The sequence below is a fragment of the Onychomys torridus genome, chromosome 23, assembly GCF_903995425.1.
Source record: "Onychomys torridus chromosome 23, mOncTor1.1, whole genome shotgun sequence".
NCBI lineage: Eukaryota > Metazoa > Chordata > Mammalia > Rodentia > Cricetidae > Onychomys > Onychomys torridus.
The window spans coordinates 49,280,166-49,305,014 of NC_050465.1; the positions used below are offsets into that span (position 1 = coordinate 49,280,166).

General features: G+C 38.4%; 1 protein-coding gene across 6 annotated transcripts in view; it reads left to right on the plus strand.

The window, feature by feature from the left end:
• Creb1 (cAMP responsive element binding protein 1) overlaps positions 1-24,849 on the plus strand; it is a 61,556-nt gene that overhangs the window by 18,147 nt on the left and 18,560 nt on the right. For 5 of the 6 annotated variants that reach the window (XM_036173125.1, XM_036173124.1, XM_036173128.1 and 2 more), the window contains 5 exons: positions 6,148-6,294; positions 6,978-7,019; positions 13,948-14,048; positions 18,199-18,341; positions 22,923-23,105. In XM_036173125.1, coding sequence (XP_036029018.1) covers positions 6,148-6,294; positions 6,978-7,019; positions 13,948-14,048; positions 18,199-18,341; positions 22,923-23,105 — 616 coding nt within the window. The remainder of the gene's footprint in view (positions 1-6,147; positions 6,295-6,977; positions 7,020-13,947; positions 14,049-18,198; positions 18,342-22,922; positions 23,106-24,849) is intronic. The other variant, XM_036173127.1, reaches the window with a different exon arrangement.

Below are 24,849 nucleotides of genomic sequence, written 5' to 3' on the forward strand. Positions count from 1 at the left end.
AATAAAATATACATAAGATGGTGGAAATTTTCTTAAGACTATCAGAATTCCGATTCATCGGTAGTATTAGCTTATGTTTAGAAATGATAGTAATGATTAATGAACAGTAAACTGCACCATTAAACATTAATACAGTATGTAGTGACATGGTCCAGAAATAATTACTTTTTTACTGACATAAATTAATGGGCTCTCTCAAGGTGATAAAACCTTGATAACAGCTGCCTTGTGTTTTTGTTTTTGTTTTAATGCTGCACACACTTACTTTGGGACCTGGAGGTGCTGATATATTTGAAAGCCTAAGTTTCTACAGTCTAATACTAAAAGGCAGATTAAGCAAGTAAATTGGTGTGTGAATCAGTCCTAAGAAGGATAGCAGTTTTTCTCCCCTGTGCATTTGAAGTGTGTTTAGTCTGGTTTTGTTTGCAGCATCCCGTCCTTAAGGCCGTCATCCCTGCACTTAACTGTTTTGTTCTCATCTGTTTTCCTGTATTAACACATCTTTACCTCAGTGTTAGTGAAAATGGTGCTTAGTATAAAAGCCAAATGCTTAGAAACCTGGAGGATAAGACTGATGTTTTCTTTACTCATTTTTAGAGACAGAATTTCTCTGTATAGGCCAGGCTGGTCTCACACTCACAGAGATCCACCTTCCTCGCCTCCACAGTGCTAAAATTAAAGGTGTGCACCAGCACACCTGGCTGGTTCCTCTTTAACTGGAAGGCTCCCAAGAGGAATGGTCCTGAGAGGCTTGGCTTTGCCTAGCTCAGTGTCTATAAGAGTTAAGATTGGAGATGGCTGCTCAGCACAAGTCCTGGGAAAATACAGGGCTCACCACAGCTGGGATGAGGGTGGGAGTGAGTCAGATGCTGGAGCTCCAGCAGGAATAGAACAAGAAAGAGTAGGCAGGCTGCCTGTGTTTTCTCCTAAGAAAACAGGGTTTCCTTGTAGATCTCCTGAGTAAGACAAAGCCAGATATACGCAGAGATAAGTTAATATACCAGATGAGGCAGCACTTAGTCAGTACAGGCTTCGTACAACACACACAGAGAAATTGGGGCTCATCTGAGCATTTAGCTGAGCAGGTCCCTTGATGACAACAGCCTTCAGCATGTGTTCTGTCCTGGTCACTGTTATTCTGGCCTGGTTGTTCTCTCAGTTGGCTGTATAGAGTCATCTTGGAAATTCTCTCTGCTCTCATGACTTTTTCTTGGGGAATTTGTAGTCTTGATAAGGTAGAGCATGTAGCTAACAGAATCTTTGCAAAGAAAAGATTAACTAGGATAAGAATTCTTGGTAAGAAGACTTTTCCTTTGGAAATTTTCTGTTTTCTATGGTTCACTTAGTGTTGTTTACACAATTTGAGATTACATTCATTTCTCATACCTGGTGTATTGTAAAATACCTTAGGTCCCTACTTACAATGAATACGAATGAATTGGTTCATTTCTAGTCTCTGCATTCAGTGGTCCTTTTATAGTGAAAACTCACATCCTCAGTTTGGGGACATTTCTTTCAAGTGGTTGGTGGTTTTGTTTTTCATGTAGGATCCTTGTGATCCAAATGTTCTGCTTCTGGGACTGTCTTTGTTTGTTTCTTCATTTTCCTCATATTTTCTTTGCTGTTTTTCATCCTTTTTGCTCTGTTGTTACATACTCCATCCTGCCTGCTGAATTTTTATTTTGCTATTATCATGTTTCCGAGAGTTCTGTTTGTTCCCTGGGTAGTCTTTTGGTGTTTTCATAGTATCCTATTGCATAGGGTAGTATCTTTTATCCTCAGGGGAAGGGTTTTGTTTATTTGAGGGTTGTTTTCATGTTTTGCCTTGCTTTGGTGCTGAGTTCCTGTTCTTCCCCAGGCCATATAGCTCTTCATCTCCATTTCCATTTGTTTTAATCTCCATCTCTCCTAGCAGAAGTTTTCACCAAATTCTTAACACTCTGGATTGGGGAGGAGACTAGGAGGTAGGATTGTAGCCTAATGGTCAAGCATGCACTTAGCACATGTAATGCCCTGGGCTTATGCCCAAAGATAAATAACTAAAAAGCTACTTTGGAAACTTCATGGATATGTTTGGAGTCCCACAGCTCCAGACCATGAACTTAACTGTAGGACAGTGGTAGCCTTAACCCAAAGGTGTCACTCATCCAATTTACATGGAGAGGGCCTGGGTGCGAAGAGGGCTGGGGTTTAATGGCGACTTTCAGTCACCCTGGTATTACGTGGTTAAGTCCCATTATGTGTAGTAGTTCTCCACTGTTCTCTCATAGTGGGCCAGACTTTTCCTCCACAGGGAGAGAGAAAGGGTTCACCTGCTCCTAAAGAGCTTCCAACCCGCCCTTTGATTTACTTTCAGCCCTCTTCTTCATGCCACCTGTACAGTGTTGGAGATCCTAAGCATCTGGATTTTTTCGGTAAAATCAGGCTTTCCCTTCCTCCATGAATTGGCCATCTGTGGTCTTCTTAGTTTGTTACTACTGATCCATCTGCTCTCCAGCCTACAAAACTCTGTTGCCTCCTTTCCTAGTTTCCACATTTATATATGTAAAGGTGAAATTAATTTCATGAAATGTAATTCAGAATTCAAAAGGGAACATGTTCAGTTTATCATTAGGCAGCCCTCCAGCATTGAATACTTAGAATGTGTAGTCAAACTTTAAGAAAGTGTATCTTTTCTCCTTTTTTATTATCTAGTTACAACTGTATTTTTTATTTGATCATCCAAGTTCCTTAACAAATATGCCACACTTTAAAAAATATTCTTTTTTTTTTTTTGACAGTTTGATACATTCATATAATGTATTTGGGTCACGTTCATGACCTCTTTACCCTCTCACTCCCACCAAACCCTTTCTTTCCAAGGTCTCTTCTATTCTGGTGTCTTTTGTTGTTATTGTTGTGACCCACTGAGTCTAATTATGGTTGCTGACATGAACTTGAGTGGGGAATTACTTACTGAAGTATGGACAGTTTGCAAATGGCCCTGCTGCTAAAGAAAATGTCTGTCCCTCTCCCAGCAACAGTTAATTGCTAATAGTTCCTCAGGGAGCTTAGGAAGCACTACCCCAATTCTCTCCGTGCTAGAATGTTCCAGGCTCCATCGTACACATACCCTGTGCAGTTATCAGAGCTGTTCTGAGTTTGTTAGTGTGACAGTAGTGTGATGTCCAGAGCAGAGTCCCACAGCGTTCCTTCCCACCCTCCGACTCGCTCACTCTCTCTACTTCCTCTTCCTCTGTGTTCCTCGAGCCTTCCAGGGAAGTGTGTATCATAGATTTGAACATAACTTCCTCTTCATTCTGGCTCCAGACAACTTTTGAATACTAGGAAAACATTGTAAAGCTAAGGCAAGATGATTACGATTTTGTCAATGAATAGGAGGGATAAGAAAACAAAATCAGTCCAAGCAGTAGAGGAAGCAAGATAATCAACATAAAATATACTTATTTTACTTTTAGAATATAAAGTGGAAAGAAACCTGTGGTGTTAATGATGAGAATGTACAATTTTAGTTTACTAGAGAGTGCACACTGTGTCCCTAGGCTGGCCTCACCCTCCTCAGTCCTAGGATTACAGACATTCACCACCACACCTAGATGAAAATGTAAAACTTTAAAGAGTAATGATAGGACTTTATTAAACAAATTCTATAATACATACTATTGTGTAGCCATACTTTTAGTAAGACTACGCAGAGATATTTGTAATAGATTTTAAAACTGAAAAATAGGTTCCATGGTAGTGTGTTATAAAAATTGAATGCATTTGTGTCTTGAGAAACATCTGTTAAAGCATGTCTCATTTGGGACCAGGCCACATGTTTCCCAAGATAGTTGTGAATGTGGCCCAACACTTTTGTACATGGCAACATCACTATGTCAGAGAGTAGGACACCTGTGATAGGAATGTGCCTCAGGATAGAGTGCTTGCCTAGCAGGCACAGGTCCTGAGTTTAATCCTTGGCGTTGAATAAAAATAGCTAGAAAAATAAAATGAAAAACAGCAAAAATGCTATGGTAGTTGGGGTGATAAGAGTATATGGGATTTTTGGCCAGGCATTTAGGACAGGTCCATAATAACTGCTGCTTGGGAGTCTAAGGCAGAAAGACCACAAGTTCAAGGTCAGCCTGGGTAATGAAGTGAGACCCTGTCTTAAAAGTGAAAAAAAGAGAGCTGGAGATACATCTCGTGCGAGATTACTTGTCTGTTTCCTGCCCAAAGACACAAGAACGAGGTCATGCAGTACAGTACTTTATGTTAGATTTACATGTCTATGGAAAATTACGAATAACTAGGGTAGAAATCGCTGGGTTAGCTTGTTATGTTTGCCTTTAAAGGACACATGGAAGAAGACCTGACTCTGTAATTGCTTCAGATATTCAAACAGCTTTCCATGGAATTAAGATGAGACATTTAGCTCATAGTAACTTTATGGCTGAACCTTTCAAACTTAAGAGGACAATATCCTTCCTTAGTTTCCTCTTAGATTCTGATGTTCTAAACAAGACAACCTGTGTGACTCTGCAGATAGTCTGGCACTAACCACATTTAGAAAACCAAGTAAACAAAACAAAGTGACCAGAGAGAATAGGACTAATAAAGAAAGGTGTTGTAGCCGTCTCAGAAAAGAAAACTTCTAGTTTTAATCTGTGTGCCAAAGATAACTTGTCTTGCCCGGTGGGTGGTGGTCGGGAGGCAGAGCCAGGCGGATCTCTGTGAGTTCAAAGCCAACCTGGGAAGTGAGTTCCAGGAAAAGCACAAAGCTACACAGAGAAACCCTGTCTCGAAAAACAAACAAACAAACAACAACAACAACAATAATAATAATAACTTGTCTTCCAAAGATCTGTCCACAGCATCACCAGAACATCTACTCCCTGCTGTGCATCTCTCCAAATTGACATTCAGCACTACACCTTTTGCTTGAACCCCAACTGTCCCAAACCTTCTCACTTTCTTTCTTTTCCAGTTGGGGTGTTTGCCACTTCTATCATCTTGAATTCCTCTCTTCAGCTAGTCATTCCGAAAGCCCTTCCTTACTACCTACTACCCTCTCTCTGGCCTTTGTCACCCTACCCTGACCACTGCGTAGGCTTTCCCATGGTCCCCCTTCAGTCTTCTTTCTCTGAGATGCATGTCTGTTATTCTGCCACTAAAGTGATTGATCTAGAATGGAAACTTCAACATGCTATTTGGTTTAAACAAACAAACAAACAAACAACCGCCTCAGCATTCCTCCTATACTCTCAGAATAGATGAAAGTTGTTTTGTTTTTCAGACAGGGCTCTATTGGTAGCTTAGGCTGGCATTGCTTAAACTTGCAGCAATCCTCCTGTTTCAACCTCTTTAGTATTGATATTATGAGCAGGTGTCACTCTGACTGATTAAAATGTAAGATTTTTGTTTGTTTATTTTGAGACAGCATCTCACTACACACACGCACGCACGCATCTTAAAATAGTTAACCAGTTTAGTGGGGTTTTTTTTCTGAATGGGAGGAATTGAAATTATTAATTACAATTCATATTCTTTCTTGTTAATGAAAAGACATGCTTGTAATTAAGTAAGTAGACTATTTAAGATATATTTTTTAGAATGTGTCGTTCTAAACTTAGTGAGTCCTATTTGCCCAAATTTGAAAAGTTAAGGTTTTAAAACATGGTTTGTTTAACACCAGGGTATTCTGAAAACTTTTATGCTTAAGGCTAGCATGTCTGTTGTTGACCTTGGGTGAATTAATCTCTTAGCATTTTTGTTTTTAAATAAAGATAATTCTTATTATTCAGCCATTAATTTAAAAAAAGAAAGAAAATTTGGGTATAAAAGCAGACAGGAAAATGTATAGCACCATATGAATGAAGTAGCCTTCAGAGAATAGAATGACTGGGTTGCATGTGTTGATGCTACATGAGATAACTGGCTTTTTTTTTTTTTTTTTTTTTTTTTTTGGTCACCTGGGACAGGCTTAAAAGTAGAGGGAGGAGGGTTTGTATAGGATTTTCATTTTCTTCACTGATTTCTTTCACGTTGTTGAAATACTTATCAAGCAGGAAAATCATATTTTTGCTAACTAGAAGTTACTTAATATTGAACCTGAGTAGTCTCACACAGGTTCTGTGATGGTAATTACTTTCTGTGTTTCTATAGGTATCCATGCCAGCAGCTCATGCGACATCATCTGCTCCCACTGTAACCTTAGTGCAGCTGCCCAATGGGCAGACAGTCCAAGTTCATGGAGTTATTCAGGCAGCCCAGCCATCAGTTATTCAGTCTCCACAGGTCCAGACGGTTCAGGTATGTGTGTGAAAAGTTCTACATATGCTTTCATAACTCGTTTATAGCCATTTCTGTCTCCTTTGATTAATTGTGAAAATAAGGACACATCTAGTTTAGATTTATTTTACTTCATTGTAAAGGAGTATGTTGTATCTGTATAGATCTGTTTTATATGTAAGGACAGACCTAAAGAAAATTACCTTATTTTTAATCTACAGAAGAAAAAGCATTTATTCAGAGAGATAGCAGATACATGTGATAAATGGAAATGTTTGGGAAAGACTTGCTGTACTGGTGTACCTCAATTAAGGAACATGAACCTAAGTTTGTATGGGGAAAGACTTGATAAAAATTGATAACCTTACCTGAGATAGAATTTGTACTTAGAGATCACATCAGACATAATATTGGCCGTTTAAAGCTTTTAGGTAGAATATATAACTTTTAGATAATATATTCAGGAGGTACATCGTAAGATGTTAATTGTATCACATGTACATCTGATTCTTTGGAGAGTGTGTTCCTTTGGGGTAGAAGGGAATTAAGGCACTTGTGAAGGTGACTGCATAGGTCTAGGACCCAAGAGCAGTAGCAGTGTAATCTTTGCAGTTGAGCTGGTTGAAGAAAAAACAACAAAGACTGAACATTCATGCAAGTAGGCCATAACCCCAGCCTCCCGTTTCATATTTTTTACTTCACAGTCTTCCTGTAAGGACTTAAAAAGACTTTTCTCCGGAACTCAGGTGAGTCCTAGGTCCTAGATTTGAAGAAAACTATTTTTAGAAAGGAAGGTGAGAAATTATTTATGTCTTTGTCCTTCTCGATGAACATGGAATTTCAAGATTGAGTCAAACTCTCCGCCTGAGTATTGTACTTACTCATTGCTTGGTTATTGCTTAATTTCTCTATACTATTTCTCCTCCAACTGGTAGTCCAGAATTGCATGAACACTTTGAAAAAAAGGAAGCTATACCTCCTGGGGGCTGCACAGTTAAGAATATGCCTTTCTGGTACTGAGACCTGGTGATCCTAAGAACTAAGCAATCTAATTCTTTCCTGTGGAACTACTTCGTCTCCCTTCTTTCCCACACCCTTCCCACTCTAAAGAAAATTTCCAGAGTCAACAAGCTTCTCCTTTTCTTCTGCATTTATTATATGGTGTACCTTTGATTTCTTTTGCTCAGCCATGTTTGTGATGAGGGCTGTTGCTTTTCCTTGTATGGTAGCCAGAACTGATTGATATTGGCAGGGGGGGTGTGTGTCCTCCTCTGTCCTGGAACCATTCTGTCACTGTCATCAAAACCCATGTCGAGTTTTGTCAGCTTTATGCTGTGGTAATGAGCCGCTGCTAGTTCTTCTCCTTTTTTCTTTCCTTTGTGCTTGTGGTTGGCTTTAACACTGTAGGGGTAGAGAACTGTTGTCGTGTGAAATCCTGAAGTTACCAATTTCCCGAAGATACTGGGAATGGGCTTTATTCACAAGTTCATGACAGTATTATTCAAATAAAGGCCTATTTCTAGAAACCACAATGATTAGAAGTAGTCTTGACTTAGTTTTTGTTTCATTGAATGCTATCTTGTCATCCTCCATATCATCTCATTACTAATTCCTTACCGAATCCTTCTTGGTCTGCTAGGGAAGAGTTTTAGAGATCAGACCTACTTTGGATTGTAAGAAGTCAAGTGACATGGAACACATTGGCCCTTTCTTTTTCACTTACAGAAGGTTTCATTCTAATTAAAAAGAAAACTAGGCCACAAAATGTACATTACAGTTTTTAATTAAGAAAATGTCCCCTGTCTCAGAAAAAAAAAAGAGAGAGAATATGGTTTTGATTGTTGCTTGTATTCTTTTTTTTTTTGAGCTGGGGATCAAACCCAGGGCCTTGTGCTTGCTAGGCGAGTGCTCTACCACTGAGCTAAATCCCCAACCCCGTTGCTTGTATTCTTAATCTAATTTTGAGGCAACATAACTCAAACCTGGGTAGTAAATGTCCTTAACTTCATTAGAAATATGTATTTGTCTTTTCAAGAACATTTTCATCATAACATATCATATATAATTTTAAGAATATATATTTTTAAAAGAGGAAAGTTGGACTCCTTGAAGCCTGAACTATATGGAGATGTGTATACATATATATATATGTGTGTATACATATATATATATATATGTGTGTTTCTTTTTTGTTAAATACTCTAAACCAGGAGAATATGTTAAACTTGGATGGTTATTTGAGCCATTCAGCAATGGTTAGTGTTAACTAGGAAGTAGTGGTTTACAAGAAGTTATTAATCAAGAGAGTGAAAGTGTCCCTCAAACTTCTAGCCGGCGGAATGTTAGTGTTATATAACAAAGTTCCCCAAATACGCAAGGGATGTGTCTCTTAATGGAAGAATAAGAACAGGGGACTTGGGTTGATATATTTTAATATAGTGATATCAGAAACTGAGCTGTACTAATATGTCGTGTACAGCTCCACTTTGCTGCCCTAATTTACTCTTACATGTGTAAATCCCACCTCACAGATAATGTGAGAGTCCTTGCAAACATAATGGCACTTTCACAGTGTGTACAGGGTTACCAGTTTGGGCCCCATTTCAGTATAGTGCTGTCTAAATGTACCAGAAAGGATTTATGTATTTTATTACTTTAAATTATTACATCCATTTCTTCAACAAATGTTTATTGATGACATACTATGTGCCAGTCATTGTTCTAGGTGCTATCAAAGACAGCAGTGAACAAACAATACATCTCTGTTCTCATGAAGATCACATTTGAGTGAAGAGAGACATACTATGAAAAAATAAAGTATGTCAGGTGAGGATCAGTGCTCAGAGGTCAATAAAACAGGGGAAAGGGTAGGGAAAGATGCCAGGGGAAGGTGTTGTAACTCATTTAAGGTGGCTGGGGAACACAGTGAGTAGACGCCAGAAGGCAGTAAAGGCAGCTGAGCCAAGCCATTGATAAAAACAGTCCAAAGATGCGGAAATGGGTGTGTTTGGAATTTGAAAAAATAGCATGATTAGAACTGCTGGTTCCCTAAGTAGAGTAAGGAGGAAGAAAACGGCTGGAGACTCAATGTTGATAGACTCTTCTTTAATGCTTTGTGATCTGATAGGGACAGCAGTAAACACCTTATACAACATAGTGGTTCTGTGTTCAGGATACAGCATCGCTGTCATCTAAGTGAAGAATGGGGTATGGGGGGCTTTTGTTTTGTTAACCCAACACAAGTGTTCCAAAGTTTCTGATCTTGGTGGTGGCAGGCCAGGTCTTTGAAGGGATATTTTACCTGGTAGATTTTTTTTTTTTTTTTTTTTTGAAAAAGACATCCATTTGTACTATCATTTCCTGGAGGTCAGGGGAGGGTTAGCTACAAATGAAAGAATAATTACTTTTTAGAAGAAGTTTAAGCTGTGGAGAGAAATTTGAAGATGCTTTCTTAACTTTTTTCATGGTTAACAATTCAAAACTCTATACACTTTAAAACCTTAGACATTTCTCAGATTTTTCAGAAGTCTCAATTCCAGTAGCTGCTGAACTTCCCTGTTAAATATGAAACTAGCTGGGCATGGAGACCACACCTTTAACCCTGGCTGGGGAGGAGGGGGCAGAAAGGGGGATGGGTGTCTGTGAGTTGAAGGCAGGCCTGGTCTACAAGGCAAGGTCCAGGCCAGCCAGAGCTGTATATAATGTTATCCTGTTACAAAAAAGAAAAAAGCCATACCTTTTTGCCAGAGCAAAATAACCAGTTTAGATCCAGAGATCAAATACACTGGATAAATCTCGACAGCTTATCTCATTGATAGAAATAAAAAAAAAAAAATTTAAGCGCAGCTAAAAGGCACTTAGTTTTCTTAATCCCTCCATTTAGAATTCTCTTTTAAACTAGTAGATATCCAGTCACATTTCCAAAAATTTAAGCCTGGGTGGGCAGGAAATAAGTAAGTACTGCTGTATAGGCAGTTCTCCCAGGCTCTGCCTCAACACTGGAAATTAAAGGCATGCACATCCATACCTGACCAGAATCACTTTGAAAGATGTTAATGATCTTTTTTGTTTTAATTTTTTTCTTGTTAAATGATCTTTTAATGAAGCACATTTAAGGACATTGTTCTTTTAGTGAATAAATTAAATTATTTAGTATTTATGCCTATCCTAAGAGCTTTTTTATAAATAACATTTAAAGTTTACAAATAAATATATATCCTTATGTGAGATTTTCTTATTTGCCTGCATGTAGGCCTGTACAAGATGTGCATGCCTGATACCTGTGGATGCCATAAGGGGGTGTCCTTGGGACTGGAGTTGCAGGTGGTTGTGAGTTGCCATGTGGGTGCAGAGATTTGAACCAGATCCTTTAAGAGCAGCTGGTGCTCTTACCTGAGCCAATTCTCCAAATACCAGTTTCTTTGTTGATAAGGGAGATAAGCAGAGCAAGTTTTAAGATCAGCATTGTAGGCTTTACTAAGCTTTTTTGAGTGAAAAATGATCTAAACCAGGAGTCTTAACTGTGACCAATTAAAACACTTAAGTTTGCAAAAGGATTGTATAGTTTTAATATTTCTTTATTTCTGTAACCACTACGTAGTTGTTTTGAAATGTCAAGTTATAAAAATAAATAATAGTGTGGGTTTTTAAAATGTCTAGACGGCCAAAGCTAAAGAAGGAACTTGGGGAGACAGACATCAACGGTCACGTCAGGAGGTGAGGGCAGGCAGGAGGAGTTCTGCCCTGGAGTGTGACAATCATGGAGTCTATGTGGGTTTAATTTTAATTTTAATTTTTTCTGAGACAGGGTTTCTCTGTAGTTTTAGAGCCTGTCCTGGAACTCGCTTTGTAGCCCAGGCTGGCCTCGAACTCACAGAGCTCCACCTGCTCTGCCTCCTGAGTGCTGGGATTACAGGCGTGTGCCACTACTACCCAACAGATTTTAATTTTTATATGTTTATGAATACTTATTAAATTGGATTTTTATATTTTTATTAGTGTGAAAATCATGGATCCTGTGTTTTTTTTTATGATTTTATTTTTCAAGAGCAGCTTGTTTCCTAGTAAATTTGAGAGTTAGAGTTTTCCCATGTAGTCCTGGCCCCCATGCTAACACCCCACACACCAGATTGCTCCATGTGTTCCAGCTGCATCATCCTCATCTAACTCCCAAGTGTAAAGATGGTACATAGGCTTCTCTCAGTGTTGGTACATTTTATAGCCATGTGGTTGTGGTTGGGTTTTCTCATTTGAGTTCATTCTTTTCTGTCAAAATTGGCAAAATCTTCTAGATTAGAGAAGGGCAACCAAATCCACTGAGCTGGTGTAAGGGACAAAGCTACAACTGAAAAGGCAGTATTTCACTTCAAAACCATGTGTGGTTAGGTTACTTATTTATATATTTTGACTTTGTTATTGAATCATACATCCTAGGTTGGCTTTGTACCTACTATGTGGCATGGATAACCTTGAACTACCTACTGATCCTCCTGTCTCCACCTCCCCAGTGCTAGGTTTACAGTCATAAGCCACCGTACCTACTATCATATGGTGCTGGGGATCAAATCCAAGATTTTTGTTCATACTAAGCAAACACTACCAACTGAGCTACATCCCCAATCCCAGTATGTAAGTAACTAGCTCATCGAGCTTGTTTTAGTGAGTTTCAACGTGAATGAGGTCTTCTGTTTCAGTGTGTGTCCTTAAGATCTTGATAGCTGTTAAGAGCAAGGCATGGTGGTGGTACCTATAACCCCAGCACGTAGAAGCAGGGCTGGGAGAATTGTCTATTTGGGGCCAGCCTGGGTGACCATGAAAGACTCATCTGCCTCCCCTTTCCCCCAGGGAAAAATAGTTGTAAGGATAGGGTCCATCATCTATAAGAGTCAGAGGTAGAAAGAAAGCCAAAGGGGAACTAAAATTAGCAAAAATAAGTACACTTGCCATAGTACTGCCCACATTGAATTTATTGCTCATGATTTCTCAGGTTCTTTTAAGGTTTTTCCCCCAGTTTCTGATCTTTGAGAACATTTGTGTGGAGACAGTGAGTGGGCTAGGTATAGCAGCTAACTCGTTCCTTATTTCCCTCTGAAGTGAGCATACACAGGTAGCATGGTCAAAAGGAGTGAGCATCTACCCTAGAGTCCTTGAGCCTGGACTGCATGTGGAGTTCTTTGGAATTTCTCTTTTGTCTGCATATAGTTTTCCTTATTGCTGCTGACTATTTTGAGGTGGTACTATCCCATACAGGCCCTCTTGTCTTGTTCAAGTCTGCTTCTCAGAGTGACAGAATCATGTATAACTCATGGAAGTAAGCACATGAGGCCCTTATGGTTAGGCTAGAAACACTTGATAATATAAATTTTACAAACAAGCATCCACAGATGAGTGGACTTTGAATCTAAAGTGGTCTAAAGTGCTCCAATATTGTTGCTTCTAACAACACTGACACTGGGACCACCAGGATTTTATGCTGGTAAAGTCTAAAGTGGAAGTGTTGACTGTGAGCAGGGGCCACACTCCTTAGCTTGGTGGCCCCAGTGAGTTGCCTGCTCTGCTTGTGTCTCAGTTCTTTTATCTTCTATGAGCATGAGACCAGGACTCATCTGGTACCTGGTTTACTGTATGAAATAATGAACTGTATGGATGTCTTAGCACGATATCTGGCACATAATAAGTTATTAGTAAATTCTAGTTTCTGCTTCCCCACATAGTCTTTAATCCTTATTTTCTAGTCTAAGGCCCTTAACAGAAATGGATAGCTTATTACCTTGAAGTTTTACTCAAAAATAATTGTAGAATGCCAACTTTGAAGCATGTTTATGTATAGCAGAGGATGTTTACTGACTTGCAGGAAAACAGTGTCTTTGTTAGAATTGCTATTGCTGTGATAAAAACCATGACCAAAGCAACTTGGGGAGGAAAGGATTTATTTGGCTTACACTTTCATATCTCAGATCATCATCAAAGGAAGTCAGGACAGGAACTCAAACAGGGCAAGAACCTGGAGGCCATGGAGAGGTGCTGCTTACTGACTTGTTCCCTGTGGCTTGCTCAGCCTGCTTTCTTACAGAACCCAGGACCACTAGCCTAGGGGTGGCCCCACCCACAGTGGGCTGAGCCCTCCTACATCAGCCATTCATTAAGAAAATGCCCCATAGGCTTGCCTACAGCCCAGTCTTGGAGGCATTTCCTCAGTTGAGGCTCCTTCCTCTCTGATGACTCTAGCTTGTGTCGAGTTGATATAAAACTAGCCAGGACAAACAATCCACAGTGTGATAAAGAGTCACTGACTTGATTGTACATCTGTAAATATGTGTTTGCATAACAATTATAGGAAAATATATTGTTAGAGACTTAGGGCTAACTATTTGTTCTTTTCCTCATGTCAGAAAACTTATTTTGGTTGGCAGTTCTGTTCTAACAACTGCAAGAAATAATTGCTGTTAGTGATAAATTCATTGGTTGCTTGGGAGAAATTCAAAGTCATCTTCAGGACAAATGTTTTTGTTTCCATGTTATTTTAGTCTGTAGGAAATGAGTTTTACTGGTACAGTTGTCTCCATTAAAAACTGAAGTGTATATAAAAGTTATAGATACATCCTTTGTATTGGACTTAAATATTTTATGGGAACTAAATTTGATAATCAAGATAAAGTTATTCTTTGTTTTCAGATTTCAACTATTGCAGAAAGTGAAGATTCACAGGAGTCTGTGGATAGTGTAACCGATTCCCAAAAACGAAGGGAAATTCTTTCGAGGAGGCCTTCCTACAGGTATGTAATTTAATAGTTAGAGTCAGAGACATGCAGAAAGGCTTAGCACTTGGCAGATATTGGGTGTCAGAACACCAATAAAACTGCTCGAGCAAGTACCTTGTAGATTATTTCTCTCAAGTTACTTCTCATATAAGTTGACATTTACTGCACAAAATAAGACTACTTCTTACGCTAAACCAGTGGTTCTCAACCTGGGGATCATAGCCCCCAAATGACCATCGGAATACGCAGATATTTACATTACAGTTCGTAACAGTCGCAAAATGACAGTGATGAAGTAGCCCTGAAACAGATGTTGTGGTTGTGGTCCTCGCAGTTTAGGGGCACACCTTAGTCGGGAAGGCTGAGAACAGCTGCCCTAGATAGTTGTGGGAGAACAGTTCCCCTCGTTCTGTTTTCAGCTGTGTTCGCTGCTGCTCTTCTTTAAAGTTTGGGATACACGTGAATTATAGCATTGTGCTGGGTATACACCAGTGATCGACGTAGCTGTACATTTGCAGATATTTTTTATGTCATGGTACTTAGCAAACACCTGTATTTAATAGTTTTCAGGGTAGTGCTTTGCTCACATCCTCTAGTTTGGGTTCAACCTTGTCTATGCCTTGCCTCCTTGAAGGAAGGTCAAAAACAGTATGTATATCAGTTGGCTCCGTGTTAAGTATATCTAGAAACAACATGCTACTAATCTCTTAAGCTTACTTTAGAATTCAGTAAATTTCAGAACTTTACAGTTACCTTCCCTGTTAGTTTAAATTATGCCTATTTATGGAAGCTCCTATTATTTGCTATTTATTTTAGATTTATTTTGTTTTATGTGTATGTTTTGTCCGCCTATGTCTATATACCAGTTGTATGCATGGTGCCGACAGAGGTCAGAAGAGGGTATTGGATCCCCTAGAACTGGAGTTAGACATGGTTATGAGCTGCTCTGTGGATGTTAAGAATCAAGCCCCGGTCCGATAGAAGAGCAGCCAGTGCTCTTAACCCCTGAGCTTTCTCTCTAGCCTTGCTCCTTTTTTTAAGCGTAGTTGATACTTCACTTTCCTTCATGTACTTACTTCTAGTTGCTACTAACCCTTTTTCTATTCTCACAAATTATAACTTCTCGATATTATTAGTCAATTGATTTTGAGATCTTAAAAAATTTTATATTGTGGGATATATATTATAGGCAATATGTATAATCTATTTTTTTTATTTTGTTTATATGAGTGTTTGAATGTATTTCTGTGCACCATGGGCATGAAGTACCTGGAGGGACTAAAAAAAGATGCCAGATGCTCTGTGACTGGAGTTATAAACAGTGTGAGCTGCCATTGCTGCTGGGAGTAGTTGAAACTAGTAACTGCTGAGCCATTTCTTCAGCCTTTTTTAAAAAATATAGCAGGTGTTAGATTTTGAGACATTGAAGTATATCTCATGTTAATATATAATATCATTGATCCTGAAGCAAATCCAACAAAGTATTGAGAAACAAGTGGCTGGAGAGATGGCTCAGAGGTTAAGAACACTGGCTGCTCTTCCAGAGATCCTGAGTTCAATTCCCAGCAACCACATGGTGGTTCACAACCATCTGTAATGAGATCTGATGCCCTCTTCTAAATAAATAAATCTCTTTCAAAAGACAAGGAAGGAAGGAAGGAAGGAGGGAGGGAGGGAGAGAGAGAGGGAGGGAGAGAGAGAGAAAGGAAGGAAGGAAGGAAGGAAGGAAGGAAGGAAGGAAGGAAGGAAGGAAGGAAGGAAGGTACAAGTCACATGAGTTCTGTGACCCCTATGCAAATCATAGCTGCCAGTCAGCCAGATGGCCCCAGCAGATAAACATGCTTGCTCAAGCCTAGTGACTTGAGTTCCATCCATGTAAGGGTGGAAGGAAAGAACCAAGTCCAGAGTTGTCCCGTGGCCTCTGCACACATGCCTCCTACCATATTCACACTCAAAAAAACAAACAAACAAACAACAACAAAAACCCACAAAGATACCAGCTTTATAGTGAAGACAAAATTTGCCTTAATTTTTTTTCTGGCCAAAATCCTAGCCAGTGTTATTTAAATAAATTATGCTTTTAATAATTAAACAAAAACTCTAGAAACAAAACATGTAAAGACAGGATTGTAACGGTTATTACCTTGCCTTATAATAAGACTTTCACACTGGGGTAGTATTTATATGAAGTTTATGAGTTCCTGAAAGGTAGCCTTTATATCTAGATTATCTAGTTGTCCGTTCGCTTTCTTTGTGTCCTGCTTTTCCAGTTTGTACAGCATACTGTCAGCAGTCGGGGCAAGGGCACTTTATTTGCCAACATGGCTAGCTTTTGCCATAAAGAAAACAAACTCCATATGGAGTTTCTTCGATGCCCGCCATCTTCTTTGAAGTAATTGGTGCTGCCAGAAGCAGATGTGTCTCACTGTCTTTGGTCTTTGAAGTGTTTGAAGATTGCCTGTCTGTCTGAAATATATCTCTGTATGACCTTGAAAACATAACTAACATGACTATAAGTTTACTATTATAGATGACTACTAGTCCTAATTATATATTTCATTTTTAAATGAGCTGAATAAACATAATACTCTTAAGGGTTTGAAATATACATAGAGTGTAACAAATTTAACTTTAAATTTGTATCAATAAACTAAAATCCATACTGATGTAAAATATGTAAGATTAACAGTTGTTTTTTGGATTAAAGTAGATTTAATAATCTATCCTTTTTTCTCATCATTTCTATATTATATCCTCCTTTCTTCTTTTAGAAAGAGATTGACTCTGACCAATAACAATTTGTAACCAAATCCCCTAAACAAAGACAAACATCCATTATCCATTTTTTAGGAATGTGGGCATAATTTTCTAGACTACTTCCTGCTGACTGGGGATGCTGTTAATTTTATGGGGACCCTGAGAAAATTTAGGATTATGGTCAGAACCTTACTGGAGTAGTCTGTGAGGCTGGATCATCTCAGCCAGCAGCCTTGAAGCCTTTCTGGATGCAGAACTCAGAGGAAACTGCAACAGAGGTGCTCTGAGACATTGGATCATCTGGACCACCTCCTCACGTTAGAGATTTTTCAGGGGGGTCTTCCTCAATCAAATCTGACTTTTTTTTTTTTAAACACAGAATGAATCCACAGCCTCTCACTTCCTGTGGAAATAAAACCAGAACCTCTTTTCCAAAGTAACATATCTTTTGGCTTAAATTTTGAGGTCAAGACATTTTCAAAATACATAGGTTGGATTAATCCAGCAGCATTTATAATCAAATGTCTCTTAGCAGCTGTTGCTCCTTCCTCAGCTGTCAAACAATTCAAAGACAACACAATAACATACAATGTCCATTCTTTCCGTGTATTTTCCATCTTTACATGGGGTTTTTTTATATTACTTTACTCCCTTTTAAGGTCTTTAACTTTATTATTTTAAAACTATATTTCTTTTTTTATGACTGTCTATACTTTCTCTTTACTCTCCCAAGCCTATGTATATTTTTAAACACACTGTAACCCACTTAGAGGTTTTCGTTTGTTTAGTTGTTTGTTTGTTTGTTTGTTTGAATCTGTCTTTACTGGATATTTCTATCTTTTTCTGACCACATGAGCATTTAAACTGCTAAGCAGTCATGATTAGAAATAAAGCTGTGGCTTTGGTTGCTTGCTGCACCCCAAGGTTCCTTGAGAAACTAATTTCATGGCAGAGGCACTTTTTTTTATTTACCGCTCCAGCTCTGAGAAGGATTTTGGTCCACACTGCCACCGAGTAGCATGCCACATGCTGCTCATAAACTCCATTAAGTGTTTAGTAGCAGGGCCTCTTCAAAAGAGCCACACAGCTAACACACGCCGTCTAACTCTAGCCATAGGGTCACAGTACTGTCTTCTGGTCTCTGTAGGCACCAGGCATATGCAGACAGAACACCCAAAAGCATAACATTTGAAACAAACAAAAAACCTGAGTAGTTTCATTTATTTTAGCCCTCCCCTTCCCCATACACACACCTACTTCTTGTATTTGAAATCCCTGTTTGGTTTGGAATTTACCTATATAATTCATGTTTTTTAAACTTTTGTCATATACATTAGCAGTTTTCTAATATTTATGATTTATACTTAGTAAAATTTTTCTTAATTAAAATAGCTCCTTATTTTTCTAGGAAAATTTTGAATGACTTATCTTCTGATGCACCAGGAGTGCCAAGGATTGAAGAAGAAAAGTCGGAAGAGGAGACATCGGCCCCTGCCATCACCACTGTAACGGTGCCGACTCCGATTTACCAGACCAGCAGTGGGCAGTACAGTGAGTAATGACTTTCTCTGTTAGGGAAAGTGAGAAGGAAAACGTTACATTCTCTAAAGAGATGGCAAATGCCAGGGCTTGTGCTGCCATTGCTGTTTGCCGTGTTCTCAGAGATCTGAAATGAAAAGGCTTTCCTTTCTAGTGGTAGGAGAACGCCAGTGTGTATGTAAGCCAGGTACATTTTCTTCAGTTGAGTGCAGATGGCTGACGCAGTCTGAAAGTTGTTGAAGGACCAAATAGCTAGATTTAGTTCTCATAATGTTAAGATACGTTTTCTTCAGAGAAGGAAAGCACGGTGATGAAGACCGAAAGTAGTTCCATTATTTTAACGTTTTATTTAATCCTACCTCCTAAAAATAGCATTTATAAATCTTTGTGTTTAGTGTTTCGGGTAGCTATGACTTGGTGATGGTCTGCCATTGTGGTCAGTGTAGTGAATTATGACACTATGAACATAAGAACTGCTGAAACTGACAGATCCTGACACCTTTTTAGTTTAAAAAAGTCCTGTGTGTGCCAGGCATTGTGTTGTACGACTTTAATCCCAACACTCAGGAGGCAGGAGCAGGTAGATCTCTGTGAGTTCAAGGTCAGCCTGGTCTACATAGTTAGTCACAGGACAGCTAAGACTGCATAGAGAGACCCTGTCTGGAAAAGAAAAGAAAAAGTTACCGTGTATATTAATGTTTTGCCTGCGTGTAAGTCTGTGCACCATGGTTGTGCCTGGTGCCTGCTGAGGTCAGATGAGTCAGAGCCCCTGGAATCGGAGTTACAGGTGGTTGTGAGTCGCCATGCAGTGCTGGGAACTGGTCGGCCCTTCTTTGAAAGGACAAGAAGTGCTCCAGCTGCTGAGCTGCCTCTCCAGCCCTGCTCTGCTGGTCTGGAAGGAGAGACTCGACAACCATTAGTTTCCATTCTGTCTTACCTCTCATTTGAATCGTTAGAAAGTACTTTTGAGTTGATAAAGGTATTTGTGTAAATGTCACTTTCTTTCCCCCACTCTGTCCCTGCCTTCCAGTGTATCTCCTAATGCTTCACACACAAGCTACTAGCTTTTCAATTTCAGCATAATGTTGGGTTGCCTGCCTGCAGTTTGCATTCCTGCTATATTAAAAATAGATACCTACAGCAATAGCTTTAGCTTTTCCAACACTGAAACTTTTGATGTTATTCAGAAAGAAGGGCTTTTTAAAAAAGATTTATTATTTTTATTTATGTGTGTGTGTGCCTGAATGAATTTATGTGCATAACATGAATTTTTTTTTCTTAAATTCTTTATTGGCAGCTGTAAAAGGGTACCCCTTTCCCTGTGTTTAGTTTAAGATCATTTCATATCCAGATAATTTTCAGTATTCTAGATGGTTCTTGTCTGACATTGTACAAGACTTCATTCTTCCCCAGCAAGAACATACCGAAGGACGTAACACATTCCTTTCAGCAGTAGATTCACTACTGCAGATTCTCACTTGAGCTAGAAAGGATGATTTTCAGAAGAACCATACAGAAACTGACAGGAAGAAGTAAAGTATAGGATTACCTGCCATCCCTTAGATACTTCAGTTTTCAAACCCCTTCAACAACTGAATATTTATAATTTACATGTACTAGTACTTTGAGTTTTTCTTATGATTTATTCATTTTATCCACTATCATCTTTGCACACACGTGTGTGCCTTTGATGAAACTGACTTAGCATTATGTTCTTGCTGTTTTTCCCCTAAGAAACATCATAATGAATACTCACATATATAGCAAACTCTATATTTTGTAACTTGTTTATTTTTAATTTTATATGTATGAGTGGTTTGTCTACATGTATGTCCACACCACATGTGTGCAATGCCTATGGAGGCCAGAAGAGAGCGTTGGATCCTCTGGAACTGTAGTTACAGATGGTTGTTTAGCCATCATGTAGGTGCTGGCTTGAACAAGAGTCTTTTGGAAGAATAGTCAGTGCTCTTAACCTCTCAGTCCTCTCTACAACCCTGTATTTTTAACCTAATCAACATGGTTACCAATATCTAAGGTTTAGAGCTTTATGATATCTATAAACTGTAAACCTCTCTCATCCTTTCCCAATAGAAAGGATTGTATATATCCTTCCTTTTTTTCATTCTAGTTTTTACTTAAGCTGCCCTATACATATACAGAATCTCAGCTAATACAACTTAATTGCATTTAGATTAAGTTGAATTATACTATTTCCTTAGTTTGTATTTCTTGGTAGTCATTAAAGTACACCTAGAGATATGTTATGATTGTCTTCTATTCTTGTTTGAATGAATTTGGTTTTGTTGAAACTATCTTACTCTTAAAATAATCAAGTATTTTAATGTTAACAACAACTACACATCTCTACGATCAGATGCTTTAGATTTCGAAGAAAAGTAACAATCAAACTGTTGCTTACAGACAAGAGTCCATACCTTTTCATATGTTCCTTCCTTCCTTTCACTTTGAGCTCATTGCTCTGTAACTAAGAAAAAAGTGGAATGTTAAATACATTTGAATTTGCAAGTTAACTTTATATGAGAAATGAAGATTTGATTCTGTTAACTTTATGATTCTTTCAAGTAAACTTTTTTTCCCCCTGGTTTTTTGAGACAGGATTTCTCTGTGTAGTTTTGCCCCTTTTCCTGGAACTTACTCTGTAGCCCAGGCTGGCCTCGACCTCACAGAGATCCGCCTACCTCTCTTCCTAAGTGCTGGGATTAAAGGCATGCACCACCGCCGCCTGGCTCAAGTGAACCTTGTTTATGTATTTTAGTTTATGTGTGTGGATATTTTGCCTGTGCACTATATGTGTGTGTGCCTGCAGAGGCCAAAAGAGAGTGTTCAACCCTTTAGCACTGCTTGCAGATGGACGAGAGCCTCCCCGTGGGTGCTGGGAATAGAACCCAGGTCCTCTGAAAGAGCAGCCAGTACTCTTAACTGCTGGGCCATCTCTCCAGCCACTGTCAGGAATCTTACAAAATTAGTTGTAGAATAATTCTTCAGACTTCTTTTTCACATCCAAGATAGTAAAGCCTTGGATTAGCTAACATAGAAGGATTGTATATGCTGGTGTGTTAATTTCCATGAGTTTTTCATCTTGATAAAGTAGCCAGATAATCACCTTTAACTTATATCTCTTGATTGCAAAGTGAATTATGAGTTTTCTATGTGCACATTGCTCAGGATGATATAGTTTCCCAGAGCTTCCTGACCCCAAATTAACTCCCCTCTCATAAATGGGAACATATTTAAGTCAGATACATTGATACCACATTTTTTTTTTAACTTTGCTTTTGGAGAGCTGGCAACATAACTCAGTTGATAGAGTGCATTTCTGCCATGTGTGAGATCCTGGGTTTGATTCCCTGCATGTGCACACATATACACAATGAAGTTGTTCAGGTAGTCTTTTTTTTTTTTTAAACTTGATTGTGGCAAATGTGTTTATTCATCAAACAATAATTTATCCAAGTGGTGATCTTGATGATCATAAACTTTATAAGACACTCATAATGACTGAAGGTCCAGGCCAGTTCATTTCTTTCGTTGATAAAAGTTTTGCTGAAGATGATTGGTAGCAGCCGGGCTGTGGTGGCACACTTTTTTTTTTCTGAGCTGAGGATCAAACCCAAGGCCTTGCACTTGCTAGGCAAGTGCTTTACCACTGAGCTAAATCCCCAACCCAGTGGTGCACTTCATTAATCCCAGCACTTGGCGGGGTGGAGCCAGGTGGATCTCTGTGAGTTTGAGGCCAGTCTGGTCCACAGAGTGAGTTCCAGGACAGGCTCCAAAGCTACACAGAGAAACCCTGTCTTGGAAAAAAAAAAAAAAGATTGAGATGATTGGAAGCATGTGCTAGAGACTGAGCCCAAGACCTTAAACATTCATGGCAAAAGCAGTGTATTACTGGATTCTTCTTTTTCTTTTTTTAAAAAATTACTTATTTAGTTTATTTATTTGAGATGACATATTACTATTTTTTCCCAGGCTGGTCTCAAAACTTCTAACTCAAGTGAATTCTCTGCCTTAGCCCCTTAAGGAGTATCATGCCATTCACATGGCTGTTTAAGTGCAGTACCGACAGATTTTATAAATCGCTCTCAAAGTTAGAAAATATAATTCACTGGTAGATGGCTCTATTAATTATATTTTAATGAGCATTTAGTGGGTGCCTCCTATATTAATTAATTAATTTCCTACCTACAAGAAATATATTTATGACTAAGGCAACAAATATTAAGAAATAGATGAGGCAATTAACGGTGCTGTAAAGTGTCATTGTGAAGGAAGACTTCTTTGAGAGTTTAAATACATTAAAAAAGAATTTGAATTTTTCACTTAATTTTTATATTATTATCACACATTATTTATTATAGTACAGTTCATAGAGTATATTTCTCTTATAAAAACTGGATATACTTTCCTGAGTACACATTTACTTGAATATAACAAGTCTTTCTTAGTGATGTTACTGCCTGTAAGAATTTCTCCTACATTATGCTTTGCTAATTGCATGAGTTTAGTGTGTTTTAAAAGTCTTACGTGATATTAATTAAACTTGTAACGATCAAATTCATTGGGTTTTAGTTGCCATTACCCAGGGAGGAGCAATCCAGCTGGCTAACAATGGTACCGATGGGGTACAGGGCCTTCAGACCTTAACCATGACCAATGCAGCTGCCACTCAGCCGGGCACCACTATTCTACAATACGCACAGACCACTGATGGACAGCAGATCCTAGTGCCCAGCAACCAAGTTGTTGTCCAAGGTAATGGAGTACCCAGTATGAGCCATTCTTTTAAAACTTAATGTGTGCACTCACGAAAAGTAAGTATCCTGCAAAGCACTATTAAAGTAGTTTCTTTAGTATAGATTTAGATATTAAAGATTAGCTATATATGCATTTAATACAAAAATATTTCTCGTGAAATTTTCTATTTTTTCACTTGGACAAAAATGTCATGGCATAAAAACAACTATCTTGGAGCTTTAGAGGGGAAATACCTGTCTTTAATTCCTTCAGTATTAAGGGCTAGGAGATAGGGTAAATGAGAACAGAACTGAGGCAGTCCCAGCCAGGCTGTATGACTCTGGTAACACCCAACTGCTGTGGCCTCCTCCTCATGTGTGCTAAGCCACTGCCGAGAGTTAGTGGACTGCTGCTCTTATTATCTTTTATTTAAAAGAAGCTTAGTTTTTTTCCCCCTAAAGTCGTGAATTTGGATTTCAGATAAAAACATTCCAAAGAATATAGATCATTATGTAAATCTGCTCTTTGGAAATTGTTCTTATGTCCTCAGTGGACTAGAAAATTTGAGGATTTTTCCTTTCATTTCAGGAGTCTGGCAAGTGTTAACTATTCTCCATTAATTATTTGAACAGTTCATAGTTTATACCAGATTAAAGATATATAGGCTGAGAAGTAATAACATTTGCTTCTAAAAATATTTTTGTTAGTAATAATAAATGTTGCCTGTGTTAATGAGAGTTACATCCTTTCACCATGGATAATTACTTTTGAATGGTAGCAAAACACCAAGTAGAAATCCCTAATATATTTATACAATATATCCTGTTATTAGACCAATGATATTTGAAAGAATATTTTGCTTATTAATGGGAGTAAAACACCTTTTCACTTTACATGCAGGTACTCAAAAAATTGTAAAGCAGGATGTCAGTGAATTTGAATTCTCAACGTCAGTTTGAAGATGGTAACATGTTTAGTATATAAATCTTTGTCACTCAAACGATACAATTGATATTTTTAACTGATATGATGATTTTATCAAGACCTTCAAAATCTCTCACATAGTGTTAGGTTACTTATTAGGACAGTATGTCATTAAGCTGTTTTTAGAAGCAAATAATTGACAAACTGTGATTATGTTTCTTTTCACATATGGTAGATTGTATGGTTAGAAAAACCCAAAGCCAGGCAAAGTGGTGGACACCTTAATCCCAGCCCTTGGGAGGCAAAGGCAGGTGGATCTCTTTAGTTCTCGACCAGCTTGGTCTACAGAGTGAGTGCCAGGACAACATAGTGAGACCGACCCTGTCCCAGAAAACCAAAAAGAAGAAGAAGAAGAAAAAAAAATCCATGAGTTTATTTATTATCACTTACATTAAAATAATGTTTACATATACCATGATTGGCACCCAATAGTCCACTTTTTCATGCTTTGAGTTTTATTTGAATTAGAAATTTATAATAGTTGACCATATGCTTATTTTCTCTTTCATTTTGCTATTTATGAAAAGTCATGGTCGTTTTTATGTCGTGGCAAGAGTCTGCTTGAAATTTTTTAATATGAATTTATCCAAATCAAAGGAAGACACTGAGGACTATATCTAGGAAGATCATCTATGCTGGGCCTCACTTTCCTTTTAGACTTAAGGTTGGTAAGCATGTTAACCACAGACTAGATCTCCATTCCAATAAAACATAAATGTAAGACCCAGCAGAGACATTAAGACATCCTTACCTGTACCTGTACTAATAGGACAGTAAA